Source organism: Sinohyriopsis cumingii, chromosome 1 (genome assembly GCF_028554795.1).
Source record: "Sinohyriopsis cumingii isolate HCF-2022 chromosome 1, ASM2855479v2, whole genome shotgun sequence".
In the NCBI taxonomy this organism is placed as follows: domain Eukaryota; kingdom Metazoa; phylum Mollusca; class Bivalvia; order Unionida; family Unionidae; genus Sinohyriopsis; species Sinohyriopsis cumingii.
Genome location: NC_142961.1, coordinates 47,204,225 through 47,226,338, shown reverse-complemented (window position 1 = coordinate 47,226,338; position 22,114 = coordinate 47,204,225). Strand labels below are relative to the sequence as shown.

Sequence of the window (22,114 nt, the reverse complement as noted above, 5' to 3'; positions counted from 1 at the left end):
CTGTCATTGTATATCTGCATAAGTTTACCAATCCTTCACTGTTGTGAAAATGCCTGTTGCTTCAGTAGTTTTTGTTTGTGTATCGCACCGTTTTCACAAAACGGATCATGTTTGGACCACTTTCACTTGCTTGTTTTTTTCTCACTTGCTATATCTATGCATGAAGGCAAGCACTTGTTCATGGCGCTAACGATAGCAGTGTAGGAACTACCGTGCAGGATAGCAGTTCGACAAGATAAAGTATAAAAGACATTGACGTCACAACGTTGGAACATTTATATGAAATAAAATATGAAATTAAAAGTCAATAAAATGCTCAAAAAGTTAATAAAGATTGCTAAATCAGCGGAACTCTTTGAAATCATTCAAGAGTTAGTCTGGTTGAGAAAGGTTCCCAATTGAAGTCATATAAAAACAACTTCTGTCACAAAGGGTAAAATTATGCAGGAGAGAGAACATTTTCTATTGTTAGTCGACACGTGCAGAGTGTACACTTTAGTCGAGATTCACCCTTCAGGAGTCATGGCTGGGTGAAGTAAGTGTGTAATATACAGTACAATACCACCTCATCTCCGTGTTTCCTTCCATTTGAAGCGTGCCATTCTACGAAGCGAGTTGGATATCCCGAAGCTTCTTGTTGAGTTTTCGGCCAACATATTTCCCAAACACATAGGCTATGCCATTTATTTAATTATTGAACTCATTATATGGGTTTTTATTCGAAACACTTGGCTGCATAGCAGCTGTTTGTGTTTATCCTATTTTTGATTTCAAGATTGTTAGAAGAGGAAAATAGATGTTTATAACATAATACCCTAAACGTTATGAAGGAGTATACAAATAATAATAATAATAATAATAATAATAATAATAATAATAATGTATAAAATAATGATGGACCTGTTATCTATAGCAAGCGGCCTCTGTTGGTCAGTCGGGTTTAATCTCTCTTGTAACAAGAACTTTCCCACGATGAAGATTTGCAAGCGGAATATGATGAACACACTGACTGGGTACCTAAATGGGAATTGTACAATAAAAGAATGCAGATAGTGTATTTTGTGCAAGCCATAAATTCACTAGTTCTAAAGGACCCACCTCCTTTATATGCTCAAATATTTTCTCAAAATTAGAAACTTAAAAAGTTTATACGTTTTGGTCTAATCGACTATTTATATCTGTCTTTTATTTCATCATTAATGTGTCAATGTTAACGCGATTTCCATTGAATCCAGACGCTTTCTTCGTTTGAAATTGTGTCTTATCTTCTGTCGATGACAAAGAATTCATATTACCATCCACCCCAGGGAATGTCAACTAGCATATGTTATAGTTCAAGCAAATAGAAATCTAGTAATCTTAATCATATTGATTTTAACAAAGTTCAGAATTACAAGCGTCATACTTTCCTGTAGGACCTTTTAAGCTTTAAATCACGCTAAAGCTACTGTTGATTTACTTCAGGTGGAGAATATTTTATTATAGGTATTTTTAAAACTATTTATTTAAGGTTCAACCATTTGGTTCAACGTAAGTATTTTTCTGCCTGGATGTGTGTTCTAAGTCTAACTGACACGACATCTTTCCATATTTGGAAACCTTAGGCTTCTTCGTCATGGTATTACTTTCTCTCCTGCAGTTTAGGCTCGTTTGTCTAACGAAAGCATATTAGCTCTGTTTGAATTTATCTTTTCTTCAGTTTTGTTACTACTTTTCCATAGCGTATGTATTTTGAGAACAAAAATCCTTTAAATGAACTTTTATCAAACTCTTATATTGTCAAAAATTTATATTTTACTAATTATAAATTTTAAAACTTTTAATTGAGAACAGTGTTTAAGTTATTATAGAGAGAGACATTAAAGGGGTTAATGAGCAAGTTTGAATTTTAAAGTTCATTAAGCTCTCAACAGTGTTAACACTATAAACTAGATGTTTAAAATTTTAAACGTTTATGTCAGAAGTAGTATAATTTGTTTTCAAAAATAATAAACGAATTTTAAAAATAAAATTTACTAAATGTAAAAGATTAAATAGACAAAAGTGAACCTTTGAAAATGCTGATAAAACTTGAATGTTATGAAATTTGTTCTGGATTTAAGTTTAATGCCGTAACAAATAAGGTAAACTTTAGCGAAAAATGTGCAAAACATATGACAATTAGGGAAAAAAGGTAGCATTTGTATTTTATGTCTACGAAAAACCGTCTAAACAGTACGTGACAAAAGTAATACCTACTTCTAAAAAAACAAAGCTTTTGGGCCAGAATATAAAATCACTTTACTATTCAAAGACTATTTTGTATTGGTTGGCTGAACAATTTGTTTGATGACATATTAGATGTGTATATTAGATTTTAAATAATGTCTATATTGTTCATAGACGGCAGGGTTTAGTGAATATGACATTTGCACTATTTATGATTGATTTACTAAACTAGTACTTACACTAAAATTTGAAACTGTTCCAATAACTGCGGAACATTATCAAATACTTCTACAAGTCTGAATACTAAGCACAATAGAGTTAACGGCACAAACAGGCAAAAGAAGCAAATGATTGTTCCTGGAAAGAAAAAGAAAAATAATAAATAATAGTGGGTGTATCTGATCAAGCAAAAGGGAATGATAGCTACAAACGATTCTAAAAGTACGCAATTGTAAACTGTTCATAAACAATAATGGAAGTAGTTTAATAAAACGCGAACTGGTCATCTTATTGTCTTTTTTAATGTCATGAGTGTGATTACATTTTAAACCTAATAGACAATGGTTTTAGATTTTGTTTATTACATTAGTCCAAGATGTGTTACTCTGGATAGTGCATAACTGCAAGTTATGTTACTTTAGTAGAATTCTTCAAAGTGTTTGATGCAATTGTTATGATGTAATATTTTGAGGCATATGAATATTGTTAAGAAAACATAGTCCCATCGATTTAAAATAGGAGAAAAGTTAATATTACAGTTAATAGCATACACTGGGTTCGTCAAGTTGTATATGAACAAGTTTATGCTAAAGGAACTACTTTAATTAAAACCAACCACTAGGCAGCAAAAGCGACAATGAAGAACCTTCTTGATGTTGAATTTAGCGTATTTGAAGAGCTAATAGTTGTGAATGCATCAGAAAATTCAATTTCTTTAAAGTTTGTGGGTCATATTGAGACGAAAAACACAAAACATTAATAAATTTATTATGCGTATTCTGGTATTGCATTGAATATAATATTCATATATTTCTGATATTTAAGTTGAATGCTTGTTTTGGCATATCGAGTTTGCGAAGATTGTCGAGTTCATGAAAAAAACAAATGATCAGACGGTAAGCATACAATAACGTACAATAAATGTGATATCTAACTTGAATGCGCAATCCTCGAACTGGCATCGATCCTAATGGCTTAAGAATCAACATCAATTTTGTAAGCTAATCTTTAAGAATAATGATCAGCTCTGATCTACTAAGCACTCATCCCTTTCTTTAATCCAATTAATCATACATTATTGCCATGGTAATGAGCACTGTAACATCGATTAATATTAGTATATTTTATGATTTTCTTTAGACGGGTCATAAGTTTATCTCAGAGTGGAACTAATTATACAAATTAAAGCAAGACAATCAAGTCATTCACTAGCACAAGCCGTAATGATGCAAACACTTGTCAAAATTACGAAGATGAGAAATATCGTCCGCATAAAGGCATGCATAATATATTTAAATACCAAATGTGTCAGATGCAAGAAGCGAAAGTCAGTGTACTCATGAAAACAGACAGGAAGGTGTCTGCCTCTTATCGTAAATACAAGGACGTAGTGAAAAAAAAATGAAATAATAGTATTTTCCTGAAGATTGTTAATGAGATTCGTTCCTGTGGATGTTAGTTTTGTTTCTGTACCATATATCATTCCAATGATTTGGTTCCCCATGTACTGTGTGCTTCGAATCTGTAAGATAAAGGAAATGTGTTTTTTAACTACCACCAGAGGTGTGTTTTGGCATTCCGATCAAATACAATGTTTTTCAAACATGATTGCTTTCTCTTCTGTAATCAGAAATATGTTTAACATAAGTAATTGGTGGGTTGATATTTCCATCTTGTTCGCATCGTGTAAATTCGTCGATTAGCTGAAAGTTAATCCTTACTCTCTGTTACTGGAAAGTAGGCAGTAGAGAATGATGGTAACAAGCCGCATGTAAAGCCCCAAGAAGATTAGACCACCTCTGAATTAATTAAGAAACCATATTTTCCTGGTTAGAAAAAATAGAAAAGAGTTTAAAGTAAAATTGAACTATTTAAAATTTACTTCCTGTCCGGTTCAACCAAAAATTATTTACCCATGCAAAAAGGAATATTGGTTCATGAAATATTAGCTGGATCATACTCGTGTGGTCACAACGTTAAAGCCAACAGACAAATTACTCAGACAGAAACATGGTTTTGTTTCAGTCGTACAAATAGCTGAAACGCTACTGTATCCTTCAGAACATTTAAAGAGCTGATAAAATTGTCGGCCTTATTTTTTAATAATATTGCATCCGGTTGACCGAGAAAAAATCACAGCTACAACTTGGTCAGATTAAAACGGTGTCCGAAAAAGATCCAGTTAATTAGTTAATAAGCTGACCCTAGCAATCGTTATCCTAAGTTTCCTGTGCATGAGTAGGATAAATTCCAAGGTAACAATGCGCTAGTAACATTTTCTGGAAATAGTTGCATCTGAATGAAATGATTGGATTTGTTCGTAAGAATGACCTTTCCGAAGAGGTCAAAATCACACACACCAGCTTTGTCATCCTTTGAAAAAGCAATGAGGTTAAATAGGCAATGAACATTTAATTGTCTAATTTAGCTTCATTGTAGCTAATTTCTCTACATAAATGCTATCCTTCTCAACATGTATCAGGTCATTTAGAAACGTTTGCATAATTTTCTGAGTACTTTGTTAACATGCAATATAGAAGTGATTCAAATAGTATAGAGATTTCAGATATAAAATGTATCTCTAATCACAGAGTACCGCACTGGATAGCAACTGACAGCTTTTGATGCGGTAAAATAATGAGATACATGACAATATTAACATGTTCCCAGTTAGTTTCTGCTGAATTTGTGGCAGATTTTGTATCTTTAAGAAGTATGAATAACTCTGACTCTGGGCAATTCATGTTCAGTTTGTTTCAATTATCAGGTGCTTGCAGATCGCATGTAAAATCTATACTTACCATATAAGAATATGTCAATATACACGTTGCTATAGAAATATCATTTCTCAGTATATGTAACCATAATCGATTCTGTTCAAACGTATTCCATGTGAAAATTTAAAACATATACGTATTTATGTTCACATGTTAGCAAACTTACTCGATAAGTTTTTGCAATCAAAATATTTCAACTGATACCATCTACGGCGCAAATTATTTGAACCCTTCCAGTTCAAAGCGTATTCAAATAATGGGCCTATTATTAGGCCCATAAACAAGACGAGGTCGAAAAAATAAACATCAATAATTTCTCTTATTTGGGCTGACTCTACCCACCTTATGCAAAGTTATAATCTCAACCCATCCAAATACAAATTATATAATTGGTCACATTGCTGTACAGAAGTTTGACGCATTGTCATCGTAAACAGTAATTAATATCAATTGTGCTATCTTGAATGAATATGAATATGTGAACGTAATTTGAGAGGATCTCCCCCTTTTCATTTCACCTCAACTGAGAATCTAGATAATTTTATTTCTCGATAATAGGAAAATTAACGTCTCAATAAAAATGCGTTATATGTTGCTTCACTACGTTGCATCATTAAAACAGGTGGGAGGTTGGATGTCGATATATAGTTATGTTCAACACTCTTACTGTAGATATAGTCTCTATTTTATGTTATGCTCCAGCAACTTGGTGAAACTGTTCAAAACCTAATGTACAGAGTGTTGTTTATATTAATAGCACGTAACATGATAATGATATGCAAATTATTTAGCAATTCACTTGCAACACTTGCAACAAAAGAAGGACACTGTAACTTACATGTATGCTTTACTAAAATAGGTTAAATACTTGTATTTAGTTCGTGACTCATTACAGTTCCTATTGTATATACATCTAGACTGCTTAGAAGACATTTAATAACCAATAGACTCGAAAGTAGGATGTGGTCCTCGTGCCTTATAGTTGAGGTCTCATCTCCTATAGTGTTGTTTTTTCTCTATAAACACAACTTCAATCGAAGGATGATTGCAAGAATCCTCGAAAACGCCTAACCGTACTTTTTCCTAAATTTCCGAGGTAACAGTGAAACAGAAATTTTAAACATCAGCTCAAGCAACAAAAGATTTTTGTGACAATTCTAAACGAAGTTGAAATCGAGATCCAAATAGCCCGGTTTGTGTTCGGCGCTGTGACCAGAACATTTATTCTGTCAATTGGCTTTTCTACATTATTTATACCTAAAAATCTCGAAACTATTTTGAACTAATAATACATTTTTCGTTTTAAAAGTTTAGAGACGAAGGTATTGTATAGTCGGGTGCCATTCTTTCAACCACTTTACAAAATGTTACAAGTCTGTTTAGGGTAGTGTTAGTTTGTATTGCATCAAAGTGGGATAGCCCACATTTGTGTGATCTTTGCTGGAAGCATCACTGTTTCGAAAATGTATGCAAGCAACGAATATTACAGATTCCAAACAGTGGCCAAATATTCTATTCCTGGCTGCATAAATGCTATATATATCGAAGTGTTAATGACAATAATCCAGATTTCAAGAAAGTAAGGATATATTGGCATTAACATGTCACATTCATCGTAAGAGTGGTATCACTTGCTTAGTGCAACCAAAGACTTGCATTGTTTTATGCATAGAACCGCATTTTCTAGATTTTGACCAATTTGTCAGGGATTTTAGGTCATTACACAGAATTAACTGGTCGTCTGGATCGAATAGTTTTCAATGTAAACCAAAATCATGAACGAAACTATGGTTTGTCATCTAGCTGAAAGTGAAGATCATTTGTATTGTCTAAATGAACCATATACAACTCTGGTTCTATAGTACGACCATAAGCAGGACTAAAACAAAGTGATCGCACGAGAGGGGTGGACTAAATATCCTGGTTCCGATGTGTATGTATGTATGTATGTATGCTGCAATCTCCAACTGATGTATATGTATTAACAGAGACATCTAAGAACTAATCGTACTTACAATATCAAGATCAGTATATTTGTTATTTAATTTTATTGTCAGACTGACATTTATCCATAATAAATGAAAGTAGAATTTAGGCCTTCCTGATCAATGTTATTTTTTATAAACGACATATTACATAGCTAAATTCAATCTATTATTTTTTATTATAGTTTATAATCATTATTAATTGGTTATAAACATATGTACAAATGTTGAGTTCAAGGTCTAGGGGTTTTTTTTTAGAAATTAAGAAAATCCTAGGAATAAGTTCTTTATGAACATGCTGCAAAAATGACCCTCGTCCTGGTTCTTTTATTGTTTCTTTGCTTTTGATATAAATGTTGTTTAATTCATAGGTACTCATTCAACATCTTAACAGTATTAGTGGAATCAATTTAAGTTGTGTTCACTTAATATTTGAATGGATCTATTTATGTACACTATTCGCTGGAATTACAAATTCTCATTAACACTTTTCGGATTAAATTACTATTTTGGGATTATTGTGAAGTCATTGAAGGACATTTTGGATTATATCATAGTGATATATCAAGACTGTTAGCACATTAACACTATTCCGCTGTATGGGTATATCAGCAAAAGTTAAGCTTGGAATTCATTCGGAAAACCACTGGAATTCATTCGGAATACCCTATAATATTTTACTTGTAACATAACTTTTAGGACTATTTGGGATATTATTCAAAACACTGCAAGTACCTTTCAAATATTTTAAAATTTACGCTTTGGGGAAATGCATTATTCGTTGCATTTTACAAAAATGTTTGGCCTTCGCTCCTTTCTGTTATTTAGTTAAAGACCACAAGCCCGTAACATTTCAAAACTCTGGAAATTGATTGGTTGGAGATATAACATATTGCTAGCTTGTTTTTTTTATATTGAAAATTACAAAACACGCTAGGAAATGACCAAATGAATACCCATCAGCATCAAAGATTTTAGGTGACATAATACTTTACATCCTTCCTTTGGGTTAATGTTTTAAATTTAGGTAATTTAAATTTTCGTGTCCTCTCGAACATCCATGGCAAGGAATTTCTTCACCCAGAATCTAACTGCATTCTTTCTCTAATTCAATTACTGCAAGTTGATCCATTTGTAACACATCTTCTGAAACTCTTGGAAATAAGTTATTACCATTCAAATACTTTTGAGAAGGAAATTGATGTCGCATCCACTTAAAAGTTATAACTCCGTGAAACGAGGACAGTGGGGTACAAGTTAGACCTTGACTCTGTAATATGCCATGAACGGGATGTTTCTTCTTGTATTGATTGCACGTGACAACTGTCCTTTGTTCCAAAAATATTGCTAGCTTGAAAGAATTGTCAATCCATGATCAAACAGTGTTATATAAACGCTACATCTAACGAGCACGTAACACTGGACATGAACGGAAACTGGTTATCTTGCATGAACAGAGACTATAAAATCCTAAATTCATTAAAGTCAGTTAGGGCACTTAAACTTTGTTTGCATAAATTGCAGTCAAAATACCATGTAAATCGAAATCGTTCTCAGATTTTAAACTATTTGTCTTTAAAAGAGATACACCTACGTAGAAAAAGTGGAGAGAGAGAGAGAGAGAGTGAACATATATAACTTTCCTATGCAAATCAATGGAAACATGCGCTATGTCTGACGTCAGGCTATCGAAAATGGATAACGTGTAGATGTCATAAAATAAATATTGCCTGATGTAGACAGTGTCCTCTTTTTTCACTTGTTGTCAGTATTTAATAATATTCCTAGACGAAGTGTTCTGACACCAAACTCATTTACTAAAATTCGAATATCTGTATCGGAAATTCTATTGGTGCTTCATTTGAATGACTTGTATGGTGAATTAGGTCAACAATTGTAGTTTCCTTGCAAGGTCAAACAAGGTTTAATAACAACACTAGTGTGTGCCACTAAAATGAGTGTTTGGAAAACAAGAACGCTTAAACAAAATTATTATTCAGAAGAGTTGACTTTATTCAAATAGATATATAGATAGATATGCCTCTCGTTTGTCTTTATTGGTTTGCTTTTGTTGTATTGCATTTGAAATATGTAGGAAGAATTGTAACGGACGGATTTACATCAGTAGTCGGCCTAGATGTCAGTAAATGAACCGCACCAATTCTGCAAGCAAAACTGAGCATGAAACGTCTTCACGTTATGTCACCAGGGGACAGTACTATTGGATTTGTGTGTCTTTATTCGGTTCATAAAGTGCTAAATAATGGCATTGATCACAAATTGGGCAGGGAGATTAACTGACAAAGCAGCAGAGTTCTACGAAATTGTTCATTAAATTTTGTAAAGATAAAGTAAGTTCCAGTATCATTCGTGAAAAAGAAAATTGACGAGGAAGATACTTACTAGATGTGTTTCTGCCTTTATTTGTTCTGTTCTTTCAGGAAGAAATTCTCTTTCTCCTTTGTATAACTTTAGCATATGCCGTCTGCAATAGAAAAAAACTTTGATAGCGAATGTGAAAAACAAATGGCAAGGCATAGTTACATATAAAAAGGTTTGACAGGACCTGTTTTGGATTTAATTTTTCATCTTCTTAACCGCAAATTTCTGTCTTAGAGAATATTTTAAACTTTTAATTAATTCAACATGGGGCAAAACAAAGGCTTGACGTTTATTTTACAACGAATGTGAAAAATTTTTTAAGTTCGTGCTCATACTTGAAATGAGGTGAGATATATCCATTTCTGCTTTGAATCGTTTTAATAAAGTGATGCGTTCGTGTCGTGTACTTCTGTAATTTTGAATTTTCATTTTGTTTTTGGACAATACGTTTCAAACTATTGCAATTAATAACTATCAGGTTTGATATTTAGTTTGAATTTCTGTTTCTGCTGAATGTCATTAGACCTTGTTGCAAATATTACCTTATATATTGTTCAAAATTTGCTTTATTCGATATATGGCATTGAAAGAGATTCACATTAGTAAATTCCTTTGCACATGGCTACAAGGATGCTTTTGAACTTTTATCTGCCTTAGAAGCTCAAATGCTCAAGTTAAAACATTCGAATTTAATTTTAAATTAAAATTATAACAGACGAAACAGATTTGCATTTCCATGGCATTGCCTTATACAAAGTTTCTAGTGAACTCTTTCCATATCCCGCCTTAGAAAAGTGAGAATATACAAGAAAACTCGTCAAGATTTAATACCTACAGATGTAGTACCATAATTGAAGAACATTTCAACTGTGACATTGAATTTTCTGATAAAATCTTGTATAAAGACATAATGTTTGATGAAAAAATACACAAACACACACATATATATAGTAGAACTTCGATTATCCGTCGGGACGCGGGACCAAGACCATGACTGATATGAGAATAGACGGATAATAGAATATGTACATTACAGTATTATACAATAGGCCGGGTCCTTAAAAGTTATAATATCTACATATGTACATGTACCTGTTTGTTAATTAATCTGACTTACAATACCCTAACGGCTAACATACATATATATATATATATATATATATATATATATATATATATATATATATATATATATATATATATATATAAAACAAGAAACAGATGACACTTAGCATACTCTCTGTGAGTCATAAAATTACATTTCGTTCAGAATTATCCACTCGTTTTTTGAAGACATTTTACATCCATTTAGTAGGTACTTTCTCCATTCGTCCAAAACGGATCGAGAGTAATGGATAGACATGATAATATACACGCTTGATGAGAAAAAGGAGTAAAATAGGAACAAGCCAAAGATTTTAAGATTTGTTGGCTACATGGAATGCTCTAAAATTAAAGCTTCAGTAAAGATGGAACATTACAGTAGCGACATACTTGCGTTGTGGTTTTGTTTTGCATTAAACATTATAAAAGCATTACAAGTCTATTATGAACTTGGTCGAAATACACATTTACTTGATTAGATTTTTTTATTGACGATTGAATTGACTTGCTCCACGAGTGTTATATGAAGCAAAAAATTATGTTTTACTAAGTTGGTTTGAAAAATCAACGTGCACGATCTGTACGTTTTTAAATTAGATTTGAATAGTTATTAGGGCTCGGTCTGATCGATAAATATGTATATAGCCCGGCATGTAATGTGTTTACTTTCGTAAGATAATTTGCCTATACTTGGTATAATTGTTTCCGCTGGATAGTTAAAAACGAGATGGCCGAATCATGTCAAGTGTTGGGAGGATGGTTTCTAAAATTTCAAAATGTCCCGGACTTTCCTCGAAAGAGCATCCAAAGCAAACATTTACGCGTCTATTTATTCAAAGTTTGCATAATACCCAATAAATTAAACGTGCAATAAAATAATAAAAAAACGATGGTCAGATCTCAAGTGACAAATTATTGTATGTTGATGTGTGCATGGGATTCTTAGGTTTTTTTGGCGGGGGTGGGTGGCAGAATGTATTTCTCCCCCCACCCCCATTTGGCCCAGCATGAGGGATAAATACAAATTATAATGTCAAAACAGAAAGGAAAATTTCCCTGTTGTTTAAAAGACTTGATGTTTTGCACATTTTGCACTCGATCCGACAAAAACAAGGTCAGAAAAAAGTGTTGAAATGGATAGAGTGCCTCTCCAGCTCAGTTAACAATATAAAAGATAAGTCTTTTATCTGAATCATCCGAATATGACGTCACACCACTATGACAGGACTATTTTAGTGATATTCATATAAGTAAAAGAATCGCTGATAGGTGCCAACTGTGTTCACTGTAGAGAAACCTTCGAAAAGATGTTGAATAATAAAACTGTTTCTTCCCATGGATACATACACACATGAAATAAGACAACATTCTCGACTCTTAATATCGTATGAAATGAACACATAGCAAAAACTGTAAAGATAACGAGTTTAGGAAAACATTTGCTTCCAGGTTAACGTTTGTTTGCCGGCGCTACGATCTAATTTGCATCGAATTTTCATCAAGAATACGCTTGAGATATTTTAAGAATCATAATAGAAACCTGATCAGTTTCCTTTGTTGTTAGGTTAGTAGTGAAAACAAATATTAGTCTCGAAACTGTGCAGCCATGACAGTACAAGTGTGAAGGCGAGCAGAACTATAGAGTTCAGCTTTCACATCGCGGCAGGCAACTCGCACATGAGCCGCCAAGCTTTGAGTGTGGAAAAGTATTAGTCATAGTATATATGATGTCTTGTGAGCATACGTCATAGAGATCACCAGTCATAACTACAATGTACATCCAATCAAATCACGCCTCCTAGCACACAACATAGCACATAAGAGGGATTCCTTGATGGCTTGGCCGTGTATTGCTGCACATAATAGCTGCATTCCACTCGATAGGTAGACATCGATGTGGTGGCTAAACATAACAGCAGATACCCATTAGCCCATAACCAAGCAAATGGATTCAATAAATTTTACTGTTAAAATAGAACATTGTAACATTGATGTAACACTTGCATTGTATTAACGAACAGAAACGAAAATAAAGATCTAACCATAGGGACAAATAACTGACAATGCCTTGATTTTTATCTACTTTGCGGTCCTCGTTGAGAAATTAATTGGTTGGATATGGTATTACGTGGACAGATTCAGAGTTTTAAAACTTTACCGCCAATGAGTCACCTCGTGTGATATAAAAGTAATTTGACTGAACACGCATAAGTTATGGAGACCAGTTTCTGGCCATTTTGTATATATAAAAAATGAGTGTAACAATAGTGAATCACACTTCTCCTATATCATACTTCTTAGAATTTAAAGAAGGTATTAATTAGTGCAGCATACACTCAATTTAGAAGTTCGCCTGCCCTTAATTCTTGTTGTCTTTCAATCTCTTCGATTATGGCTTTTTTGTCCAGAGTCAATTGAAAGCGCAACTACAATGTAAGAATAACTAATTGGAATGTACCTACTTTTGTTACGAATATTTGATTTAATTTATATTTGATTAAATTTGTGTTTGATTTGATTTGATTGTTTTTAGTATTTGGAATCTTTATATTTTCTTTACGTGCCAATGTAATGTAATTGTGTTAACAATGAATTTGATATTTTCCAGAAATTTCAGTTTTACCTGAATCTTTCCATAAATACCTAAGAATAGAAACATTTGTTTCTATTTTTGACTTAGTTCCTGGCCTTGATTGAGGGTCAGGTAAACAACATTTTCTCGGAGTAAAATGATTGGTTCTTATCAAAGACATACAGGAGCTAGGCGATTTTTACATGTAAACATGATCACATGATCCTCTATTTCACAATTAGGTGTTTCAAAAATTGCGAAATACATAGTATTAATAGTGATGTTTAGAGAGAAATCTCAGAGTCCAGGCTTTTAAATGCTTGATGTTAAGTTCTTTGCTTCTGTTGTGATAAGCATTGAATGTTTGAGGTTTTTAGTTATTTGTTAACTTTTCTTCAGATTATTTGGACTCTAAATGATTAATTCGTTTCTCTTGAAATATCATTGTATTCATACAGAATTCTTGAATAAGGAAAATTCTTGAAAATTCTATTTGGATTTCCAAGATCGGAGGATTAAATTTTTGTATTTCTACAAAGTATTGTGTCGACTTCAACACCTTACAAGTTACAGCATACGTCATCGCCTTTCATCTTGGATTCTTCGTTGGGACTCAAACATTGAATCATTAGAACATTTCATTATTGCCACTTGTAAAATTTTATTCGTGGATTATTCTTGGAATGTTTTTGGATTTGTTTCTTAAAAGCATATGTTCATATTTGTTTTCCTTTATACAGCGTTTTGTCATAGTTTTACAAAGCTTGTTGTTTTCACTCTTTCTTGTGTTACAGTTTATTCGAGCTAAACATGTAACATAAGACTTATATGTCAAGTACGTCTAAATAACACAATAACAATATGTAATGAATTAATTGAAAATTACCTACATGCCATTCATGTAGGTCTACATAATACAATTATAATATAAGAAGAATTAATTGAAGTTTACATACTTATACGTCATGAGTAGAGAGTAGATCACACTACAGCCATATATTCCTGTAGCTATGCCGGAAGCAATACTACATCCTAAAATTTTATTGAAAAGAATACCATTTATTATTGATCAAAACAGTGAACTAACGACAGTGTTAAATTTGCTACCCTCATGGGTAAGTCAAATATTTATTAAAATGGGACTCAGGGAGTAAGCATAATGTTTAAATAATATTTTACTCAGTCAGGAACTACAAATTATGGTTATTTGTGTCATTGAATATTCCACATGCTTAAATCTACTAATGCAATGTCCCCAGATATCATGGCATACTACCATCAGCCATCCATCCATATATCCAAAGACAAATATAGATACATATATAGATGCATGCTGCATGCCAAACGCGGAAACATAATATCAAAAACGTTTCTTACTTTTTGTTAGTGGTCTCTTGTAGCTGGAGCTAAATAAAAACAAGTTACCTAAGTATGTGCAAATGTAAGATCTGAAATTTATGTTCTGTTCATAGCGTTTATATCTTTGGCGATGCTTTAATGTAAATAGTTGTCAACTACAATACAAACCTTGAAGAATATACGCTATTTTAAAAGTTTCCAAGAATTTCTCGAATGAAAACTGTTGGCTGCGTATGCGCAACAATTTCTGCAAAAGATCCAGCAACAACTGTTCGGTAAGAATTATCTGAAAGAAATATAAACCGTTTCCATCTAATTTAGTTTGTAATATTAAACACTTCAAAGACTGTATTTCTTCAGTCTTTAATGAACTCATACAATTCGTCGAAGCTTTACCACACTTAATGTCAAGTGTATGATTAGAATCATAAATACATTTAATCATTCAGGAACTGATTTGATTTGGAAGATGAACACAATATGTAAGTTTGTAGCTGCGTATTTGAATCAATCAGAACACTATGGCCTTTCCGTCAATAATCGGAAAATACAACAGAAACTTTAAAGTAGCCACCGTAGCATATTCGTGTGTCTCATTTACTAAATGACGTTATCTGCAGATTACTCAGCATAATTGAACTCATTACGGACGACGCGACTGCGATGAATTATTCTGGGTCGCAATATATACAAGCTTCTTTCCTCAATCATGAACTAACCTGATAAAGTTCTTTTCCAAACTTTTGCAAATAATTTCATAACGATATTACAATGTCCTTGACGTGCTTCTGTTTTGCCTGACGTTTTGCCATGATATTGAGTTTTCCGCTATTGTCCTGCAATTGTCCTCTTTGTACACTGTATCCACTCATCCAATCATTTTGAGATGGAACTTTGTAGAAAAGCCACGAGGTATTCCGATTGGGGCATCTACGCTTACGCGCTTGAAGTAGTCAATAACATTCCATTCGTACTAAATGTGAAGTTCAGCAGCCTTTAAGAGTAAAGTTTCAATACAGTTTGCAGTCATTAAAATAAGTTTAATCTTAACATTATTGTGCAAGAACATTATGCTAAAAAAAGAACATTGCTGAGAATGAAACGGATCAATACATTTTGAAATAGAGCGCCATTGACACCCCAAAATGGAGATTACACATATAAATAAAAATAAAGGTAGGTATATCTTGCACCGATGGATGAATTAAAACCTCGTGTTTTAACTGCACTAAACAATTCATACTTGGAAAAGTAACCACCAGCTTATTTCCTGAAACCTCACACTTATGCCAGAGTTCATGAACTGACCCGAGTTCGATACAAATAACTGCATTGTTCTCTTGACAACTGTGGTAAAATTTCCCTGTATTGTTCTACATTTCCAGCATTACCTGGTACAGAACTATTGCCATCATAAATGCCGTGGAAAAGATAGGGTTGGAGTAGGTAAATCCGGGTATGCTGTGAGTAATACGTTGCAGGTATTTCGTTCGAATGCTTTGTCTAAAATGCAAATAAAAATCTTCACGGATGACTCAAAGCTAAAAACAGATTAATTTCTTAATTATCACATCGCTGAATGCAAAATAATTCTGAGTTTTGTATCACAAGTAATTTGCGCTTATTTATCGATACAATTTCTCCTCTCTGCTTAACGTATAATAGTTATAATTTTGTCGCTTTTGTTACATTGGAGTAAACAAATAGCAACTTTATGTTAGGTACAACACTTACTACTACTACTACTACTACTAGTAATAAGAAGAAGAAGAAGAGGAAGATGATGATGATGATGACGATGATGAATAGGAAGAAGAACAATAAACAGAGAAGGAGGAGGATGGTGAAAATGGTATAGAAGCCAAGTGCAATGAGAGAGAGAGAGATGGAGGGAGGGAGGGAGATTAGTTAGACGGCAAATAATATAATATAATAATACTATATATAATATAATATAAAATCTTTACTCACAATGCTTCAGTTTTGAAATGTCTATTTAAACTTATTTGCTGTGGTTAATTTGTCAGTTTTTGCATATGTGTGTTTCGTCATTATTACTTGAGGATCAGAAAATCGGCGCAATTGACATGTACTGTTACAGAGAGAGAGAGAGAGAGAGAGAGAGAGAGAGAGAGAGAGAGAGAGAAAGAGAGAGAGAGAGAGACTTACGTGGCTTTCGTGCCAACTGGATCCATTAAGTGCTTGATATATATTTCAGAATTTTTCACTGATAATTCATCCTTGTCCTGGTTGGCCAAAATACGACATTTAGATTATATTGGATAAATAGCAAAGAAAACTAAAAAAGTAACATTTGTATCTCCCTGAAATACTAGTCAATATATTAGAACTTATGGTTGCATAATGAATAGAACAGATGTCAAACAAAAATAATCTAAGAAATACTAAATTTTAAACGAAGTTTTAAAAATAAAATATATAATATAGTATAGTATTTTATATTGAGAATAAAGCAGTATTTTGGTTCCCTAATATTCACCTTGTGAAATATAATAATTTCTCATTTTAGTCAATATTCTTGTTAACTTTTACGCTTTATAACAAGTTTTTAAATATATGTGCTGGAACCGATTTGAAAATTTCTTACGTGTTTTTAATTAATCGATTACATCAATTGCCCCATTATAAAAATCTAATACTCTTGAGATATTCAGTACTCTACCTGACGTGTATATTCTCCTCTTTTAATGCAATCGTAAATTCTGGTGATGAATTTCCCGACGATGCATATAAAACAGATATACACCGGAAGCTCTATCATCACTTCTAATAATATCGTACCATCCACCAGCTTGAAAACGTGATCAGAAAAATCTGTTAAACATTTGGTACTTTAATAGACAAGATGAACATTGTTAAAGGTGTACACAGTGCACTTTACATGGAACTGTTTCATTTAGTGACATTTATATTAGAATGCTGGAAAGGTAACATGGCTTTTTTATCATTCTTTATAGCGCTGTATTGAGAAATGAAAATAATTAAAGACTCCAATTTGCCAATATGCTCTGAACATTTAATCACAGTAGGCTGCGCGTACTGATTGTCAGAGCTATCATTTCATTCACTATATTTAACGTCTTATGTCATCAATTTTATTTAATGTTTTGTGTCTGGTCTACGGCGAGGTTAACATAAGACTTAATTCATTTTCTCACAATAATGTTTGAGCGCATCTTCATTTATTATAAGCAAACACCTTACCAAGGAATCCGAAATCTTAAGGACAGAAAATTGATCATAACTGAATGATTAACCTAAGTAATATGATACTTAGTGTATGGCCTATATATCAAACATATGCCGACTGATTTACAAACATTACCGACGGGGAATAACTCTTCATAAAATATAAAAGATATAATTGCAGTTGTCTTTTTGTTTCAGACGGTGACCACACACACACACACACACACACACACACACACACATACATACATACATACATACATACATACAAATTATATATACATATACAAAGTGTTTTTAAATAACGATATGTCAAGTCAGAAGATAAATCATGCCTCTGATAGATGTTGAATTAGTTAGATATTTGTTCTCTTACCCGCCAGCAAGACGTTTACCATACCGCAAATGTTGTGCTTCCCAATTATTCAACAACTTATTTTATGTTAGGTTCAGTTAATTTAGAAACAATGATCAATTAAAACATTTCCCACATGCCTCATTACGAATACTTTTGACACTCTGGTCATTCTGAGTCGCACTTGAATTAGTATTCTTAGCTTCCACCAGACACATGATTGGTACCACCAAATCATACAGCGAGAGGACAGACCTGAAAAAAATAAACTACCTTGCGAATAAAACTCTTCTATGAAAAATATGTATCCAAATTGTCATTTACAATGGTGATAAATTTCTCAGTGTAATATATAAGGCATTAAGTACAGAAGAATATTTGAGTTTGGTTCTGAAGTTTTGAAACTAATAAAATAAAATGTTTGTCATTGAGCAAAGTGTCTTAAATACTATTGTATCATATCAAATTATATAAATGGATATAAAATATCAATAAAATATCACTTTATGCTATTCGAAAGGTAATATCATCAGATAACGTAGTATGTGGAATTACAAAATATTACTTACCATCCTAGGGCATAGAAAAGTCCTATAACTCCGCCAAGTAGTCTAAAGCGCGTAGATAGGCACACCAAGAAAGGGAGTGTCAAGACTGTAGCCTCAAGAGCTTGCGCATAGATCAATATGACTGCAATAATAATAATAATAATAAAAATAATATTAATAATAATAAATACGATCCAAATGGCCTGTCATCGCTGACCTACATGAAATCCGCAAAACAGTGCAGTTAAGTTGTCGCTTGAAAGGTACTCCTCATCAAATAAGATACCACTGTTCATAGTAAAGCATTATTATTATTATTATTATTATTATTATTATTATAAGTGTCATTCACATTGAAGTTATAACACTTTTTATTTCACTTTGGCAAATCTGGGTTTGCAGTTCTATATCCGGAATCTGAAAGGTGAGATTGCTTGGGTGGGCAGATGGATACAGTTATGTTTAGCAATTTGGAAGAAAGGTTATAATAGAGAACATAAATGCATCGGTTTTTCAAAATTAGAATGGCCCCGTGCATGAATAATTACCTGAAATTTTTTATCTCAACTAAAAAAGAATACTACAAAATTGATGGAAAGTTTTCATCTTGTCTTCATCTGGGGTAGACAACATCCGAATACAAGGAGATACATTTTGATAGGATTGCTAAGGTAATTAAGCACAGTTATTTTTATTTTCATCATACATTGATATTTTGTATCGCTCTTTTATTGATATTCGATTACGATACAAATCGGAACAATTCATAATTACCATGCATACAAACGTTCCAGGACGATAAAGATATTTTTAAATTTAATAAATCTTAGTTAAGAGATAAAGACTTTTATTATAAATATAAAGACTTGTACAAATGAAATGAAAAAGCAATATAATATAAGAAGCGATATAATACAAACCCAATAATTAAACCTATGCATCCCAGCAGCGTTACCTACGTATTTAAATGATTAACTCCGGCAGATATTTAAATATGCGTAGAGGAGAGTAGCTATAATATAGTTCGCGTAAAACAACATATATCAAAAGGGTGACAAAGACGTAATGTGTGGTATAGAACAAGTAAAAGAAGAAATCAAACAACTGTTGATGACAAGAAGCGTGAAATCATGACAAATGAAACATTGAACTTTAAATCATTTAGAAAGTCCCCCCCCGCAAAAAAACCCCAAAACATTACATTCATGACATGTCATAAAACAAACACAAAATAGTTCATGAAACAGAAATAAAGAACACCGAGTTAAAGTAGAGGAAATGGCAATGAGACTGAATATATATTGGAAGGAAGAACAAACAAAAACACACTTTCATGAAGGACGCCATATTGTCGTTATCCCAAGCGGCCAATTCAGGGACTATCACAAGAACAGTTAAATGCCTGTGAATCAGATATGTGCCTGTGTTTTAAAAAATCCCGGGGTCTTGCTGGTTGGTGTTACTACATATTTGTACAAATGGTTTTGGAAGGATATGCATCCATGTGTTTTACACTTTATAAATTACTCACAGCAGTCTGTAAAATTTCAAAGATATCAAACTCATGGGGGTATTATATACAGATGAAGTAAAGAAATTCAAAGAATACAGACTTTACATTTTTTGTCAGATTCGAAGCTATGATCTTTGTAAAATGTAGACCATCAAATTGCTTCTAAAGCCCTTGCAAACACAATCGAACCAATTGAAGGCACTGATTTTTATATATCTGAAGCTCCTTACGATATTCTCAGAAAAGTATGACAAATCATAATTATACAGTGTGTTGCATATCATGTTCTATGTCATTTATCAAACGTCAGGGTCACTGTGATAACACGTCTGGTGACTAAAGAGTAAGTGTAAAGCTGGCGTCATGTTTAATATGCTATGATTATTGATACATTTTATACATCTGCCCTAAGTCGGCCATATTATGTTCTGGAATTATTTATCCATCTATCTATCTGTCTGTCTGCGACCATTGCCTTACTTTCATAACCTTGGAACGGTTGGAGAGAATCCCCTGAAATTTCGCTCAAGACTACAACATGATCAAACAGCGTGTTACTTACCATAGCTATATTTCAACTTTATACGTGACTTGTAAATTAATGGATTATACATTTCGAAGCACCGACGATACTTTAACGAAACGTTTCCTAACAATGCATCACGATTTGTCAGTGTGTTGCATTTTCTGTCTGGGCCAAACTCCAATATTTTATTGGGATCAAGATATGATTTGCACGAAAACTAGATCACTGCAGACTACTTTCCAAAATGTATTAACACTTACTTGGAGTCATACACGTGCTATAATTATAAAGCCTAACCTATTTTAACCAGACTTCTAAAGAGAACACAACTGAAAATGGGCATGTTTCAACCATGAATGCGACACGTACCCTACGTTTCAGGCCTTTTCAAAATTGCTGTATACACTATGTCTAGTCTCCTTGCTAGTGCTGAACGTGTTTTAGAAAAACATGTACTGACATTATAATTACTTTTTCTGTGTATCTTTGACCGTGTCACACACCAAAATTAAGTCACTGTGACGTACTTTTCGGTAATGAAAAATAGTGATCTGAATTATTTCTTGGCTTCAGTTCATTAGCTCTTCATCTATGCTATACAAACAACATACATAATTTAGATTAGAAGCAAAACTATTTTACAAATTAATAATGTGTCACTTTGGTTCATTTTACCAAACTGTGATCACTAATTATATATGATATGCTCAATTATCATGCATTTTATCCTATTGAAACTAAATGTATATATTTAATGCATATGTATCGTCGTAACCTACATTTTATAGCTAATTCCCCACTCTGAAAGATACTACCCCATGTCACAGACATGTCTGCATCTTGCGAGCTACAGGTCACCAAACCAGACGTAGCATATGGCATCACTCCCAAGCAATTCCATCATATTTGATAATTTTTTTAAAACCAGAAACCTTTCGAATCAACATTACTAATTTTCACGGCTAATGAGTCTACACGGCTGAGGGTTCTTTGCTGACACAATTCACTTCCGGTTTAAGTGCATATTTTATGTACATTTTAGAGATGCACCCAATGTAGAGATAATCCATATCAATCTAAATGATGGAGTCCATGGCTGAGTTTTATGTGCGTCGTCCAATAACAGGCTCCACCCGGTCTGAGGAATCCTAGCATGTTTTATTGTTTTGAAGGAATGAAAAGATTCGGTCACTTAATAGATTTTTCAATTCCTGTAAAGAGGGAGGGAACGAGTAACATTACAGCATAAACATTCATTGTGACTTACTACTAGAAGACCCCCGTGCGCAAACATAAAATATATGTCATCTTGACATAGTTGATTGTACCCTCAAAATGGTGTGACACATATTCTAG

General features: G+C 33.0%; 1 protein-coding gene across 1 annotated transcript in view; it reads right to left on the bottom strand.

Annotated features, from left to right (window-relative positions):
- The window catches only part of LOC149806806 (stimulated by retinoic acid gene 6 protein-like), a 44,028-nt gene that overhangs the window by 13,292 nt on the left and 8,622 nt on the right, over positions 1-22,114 (bottom strand). The window contains exons 4-14 of the mRNA XM_089957929.1: positions 18,741-18,861; positions 18,312-18,426; positions 17,290-17,418; positions 16,776-16,852; positions 15,998-16,109; positions 14,775-14,892; positions 14,204-14,279; positions 9,593-9,674; positions 3,901-3,949; positions 2,448-2,565; positions 901-1,017 (exon numbers count right to left, since the gene is read on the bottom strand). Of these exons, the coding sequence (XP_089814055.1) occupies positions 901-1,017; positions 2,448-2,565; positions 3,901-3,949; positions 9,593-9,674; positions 14,204-14,279; positions 14,775-14,892; positions 15,998-16,109; positions 16,776-16,852; positions 17,290-17,418; positions 18,312-18,426; positions 18,741-18,861 (1,114 nt within the window). The remainder of the gene's footprint in view (positions 1-900; positions 1,018-2,447; positions 2,566-3,900; positions 3,950-9,592; positions 9,675-14,203; positions 14,280-14,774; positions 14,893-15,997; positions 16,110-16,775; positions 16,853-17,289; positions 17,419-18,311; positions 18,427-18,740; positions 18,862-22,114) is intronic.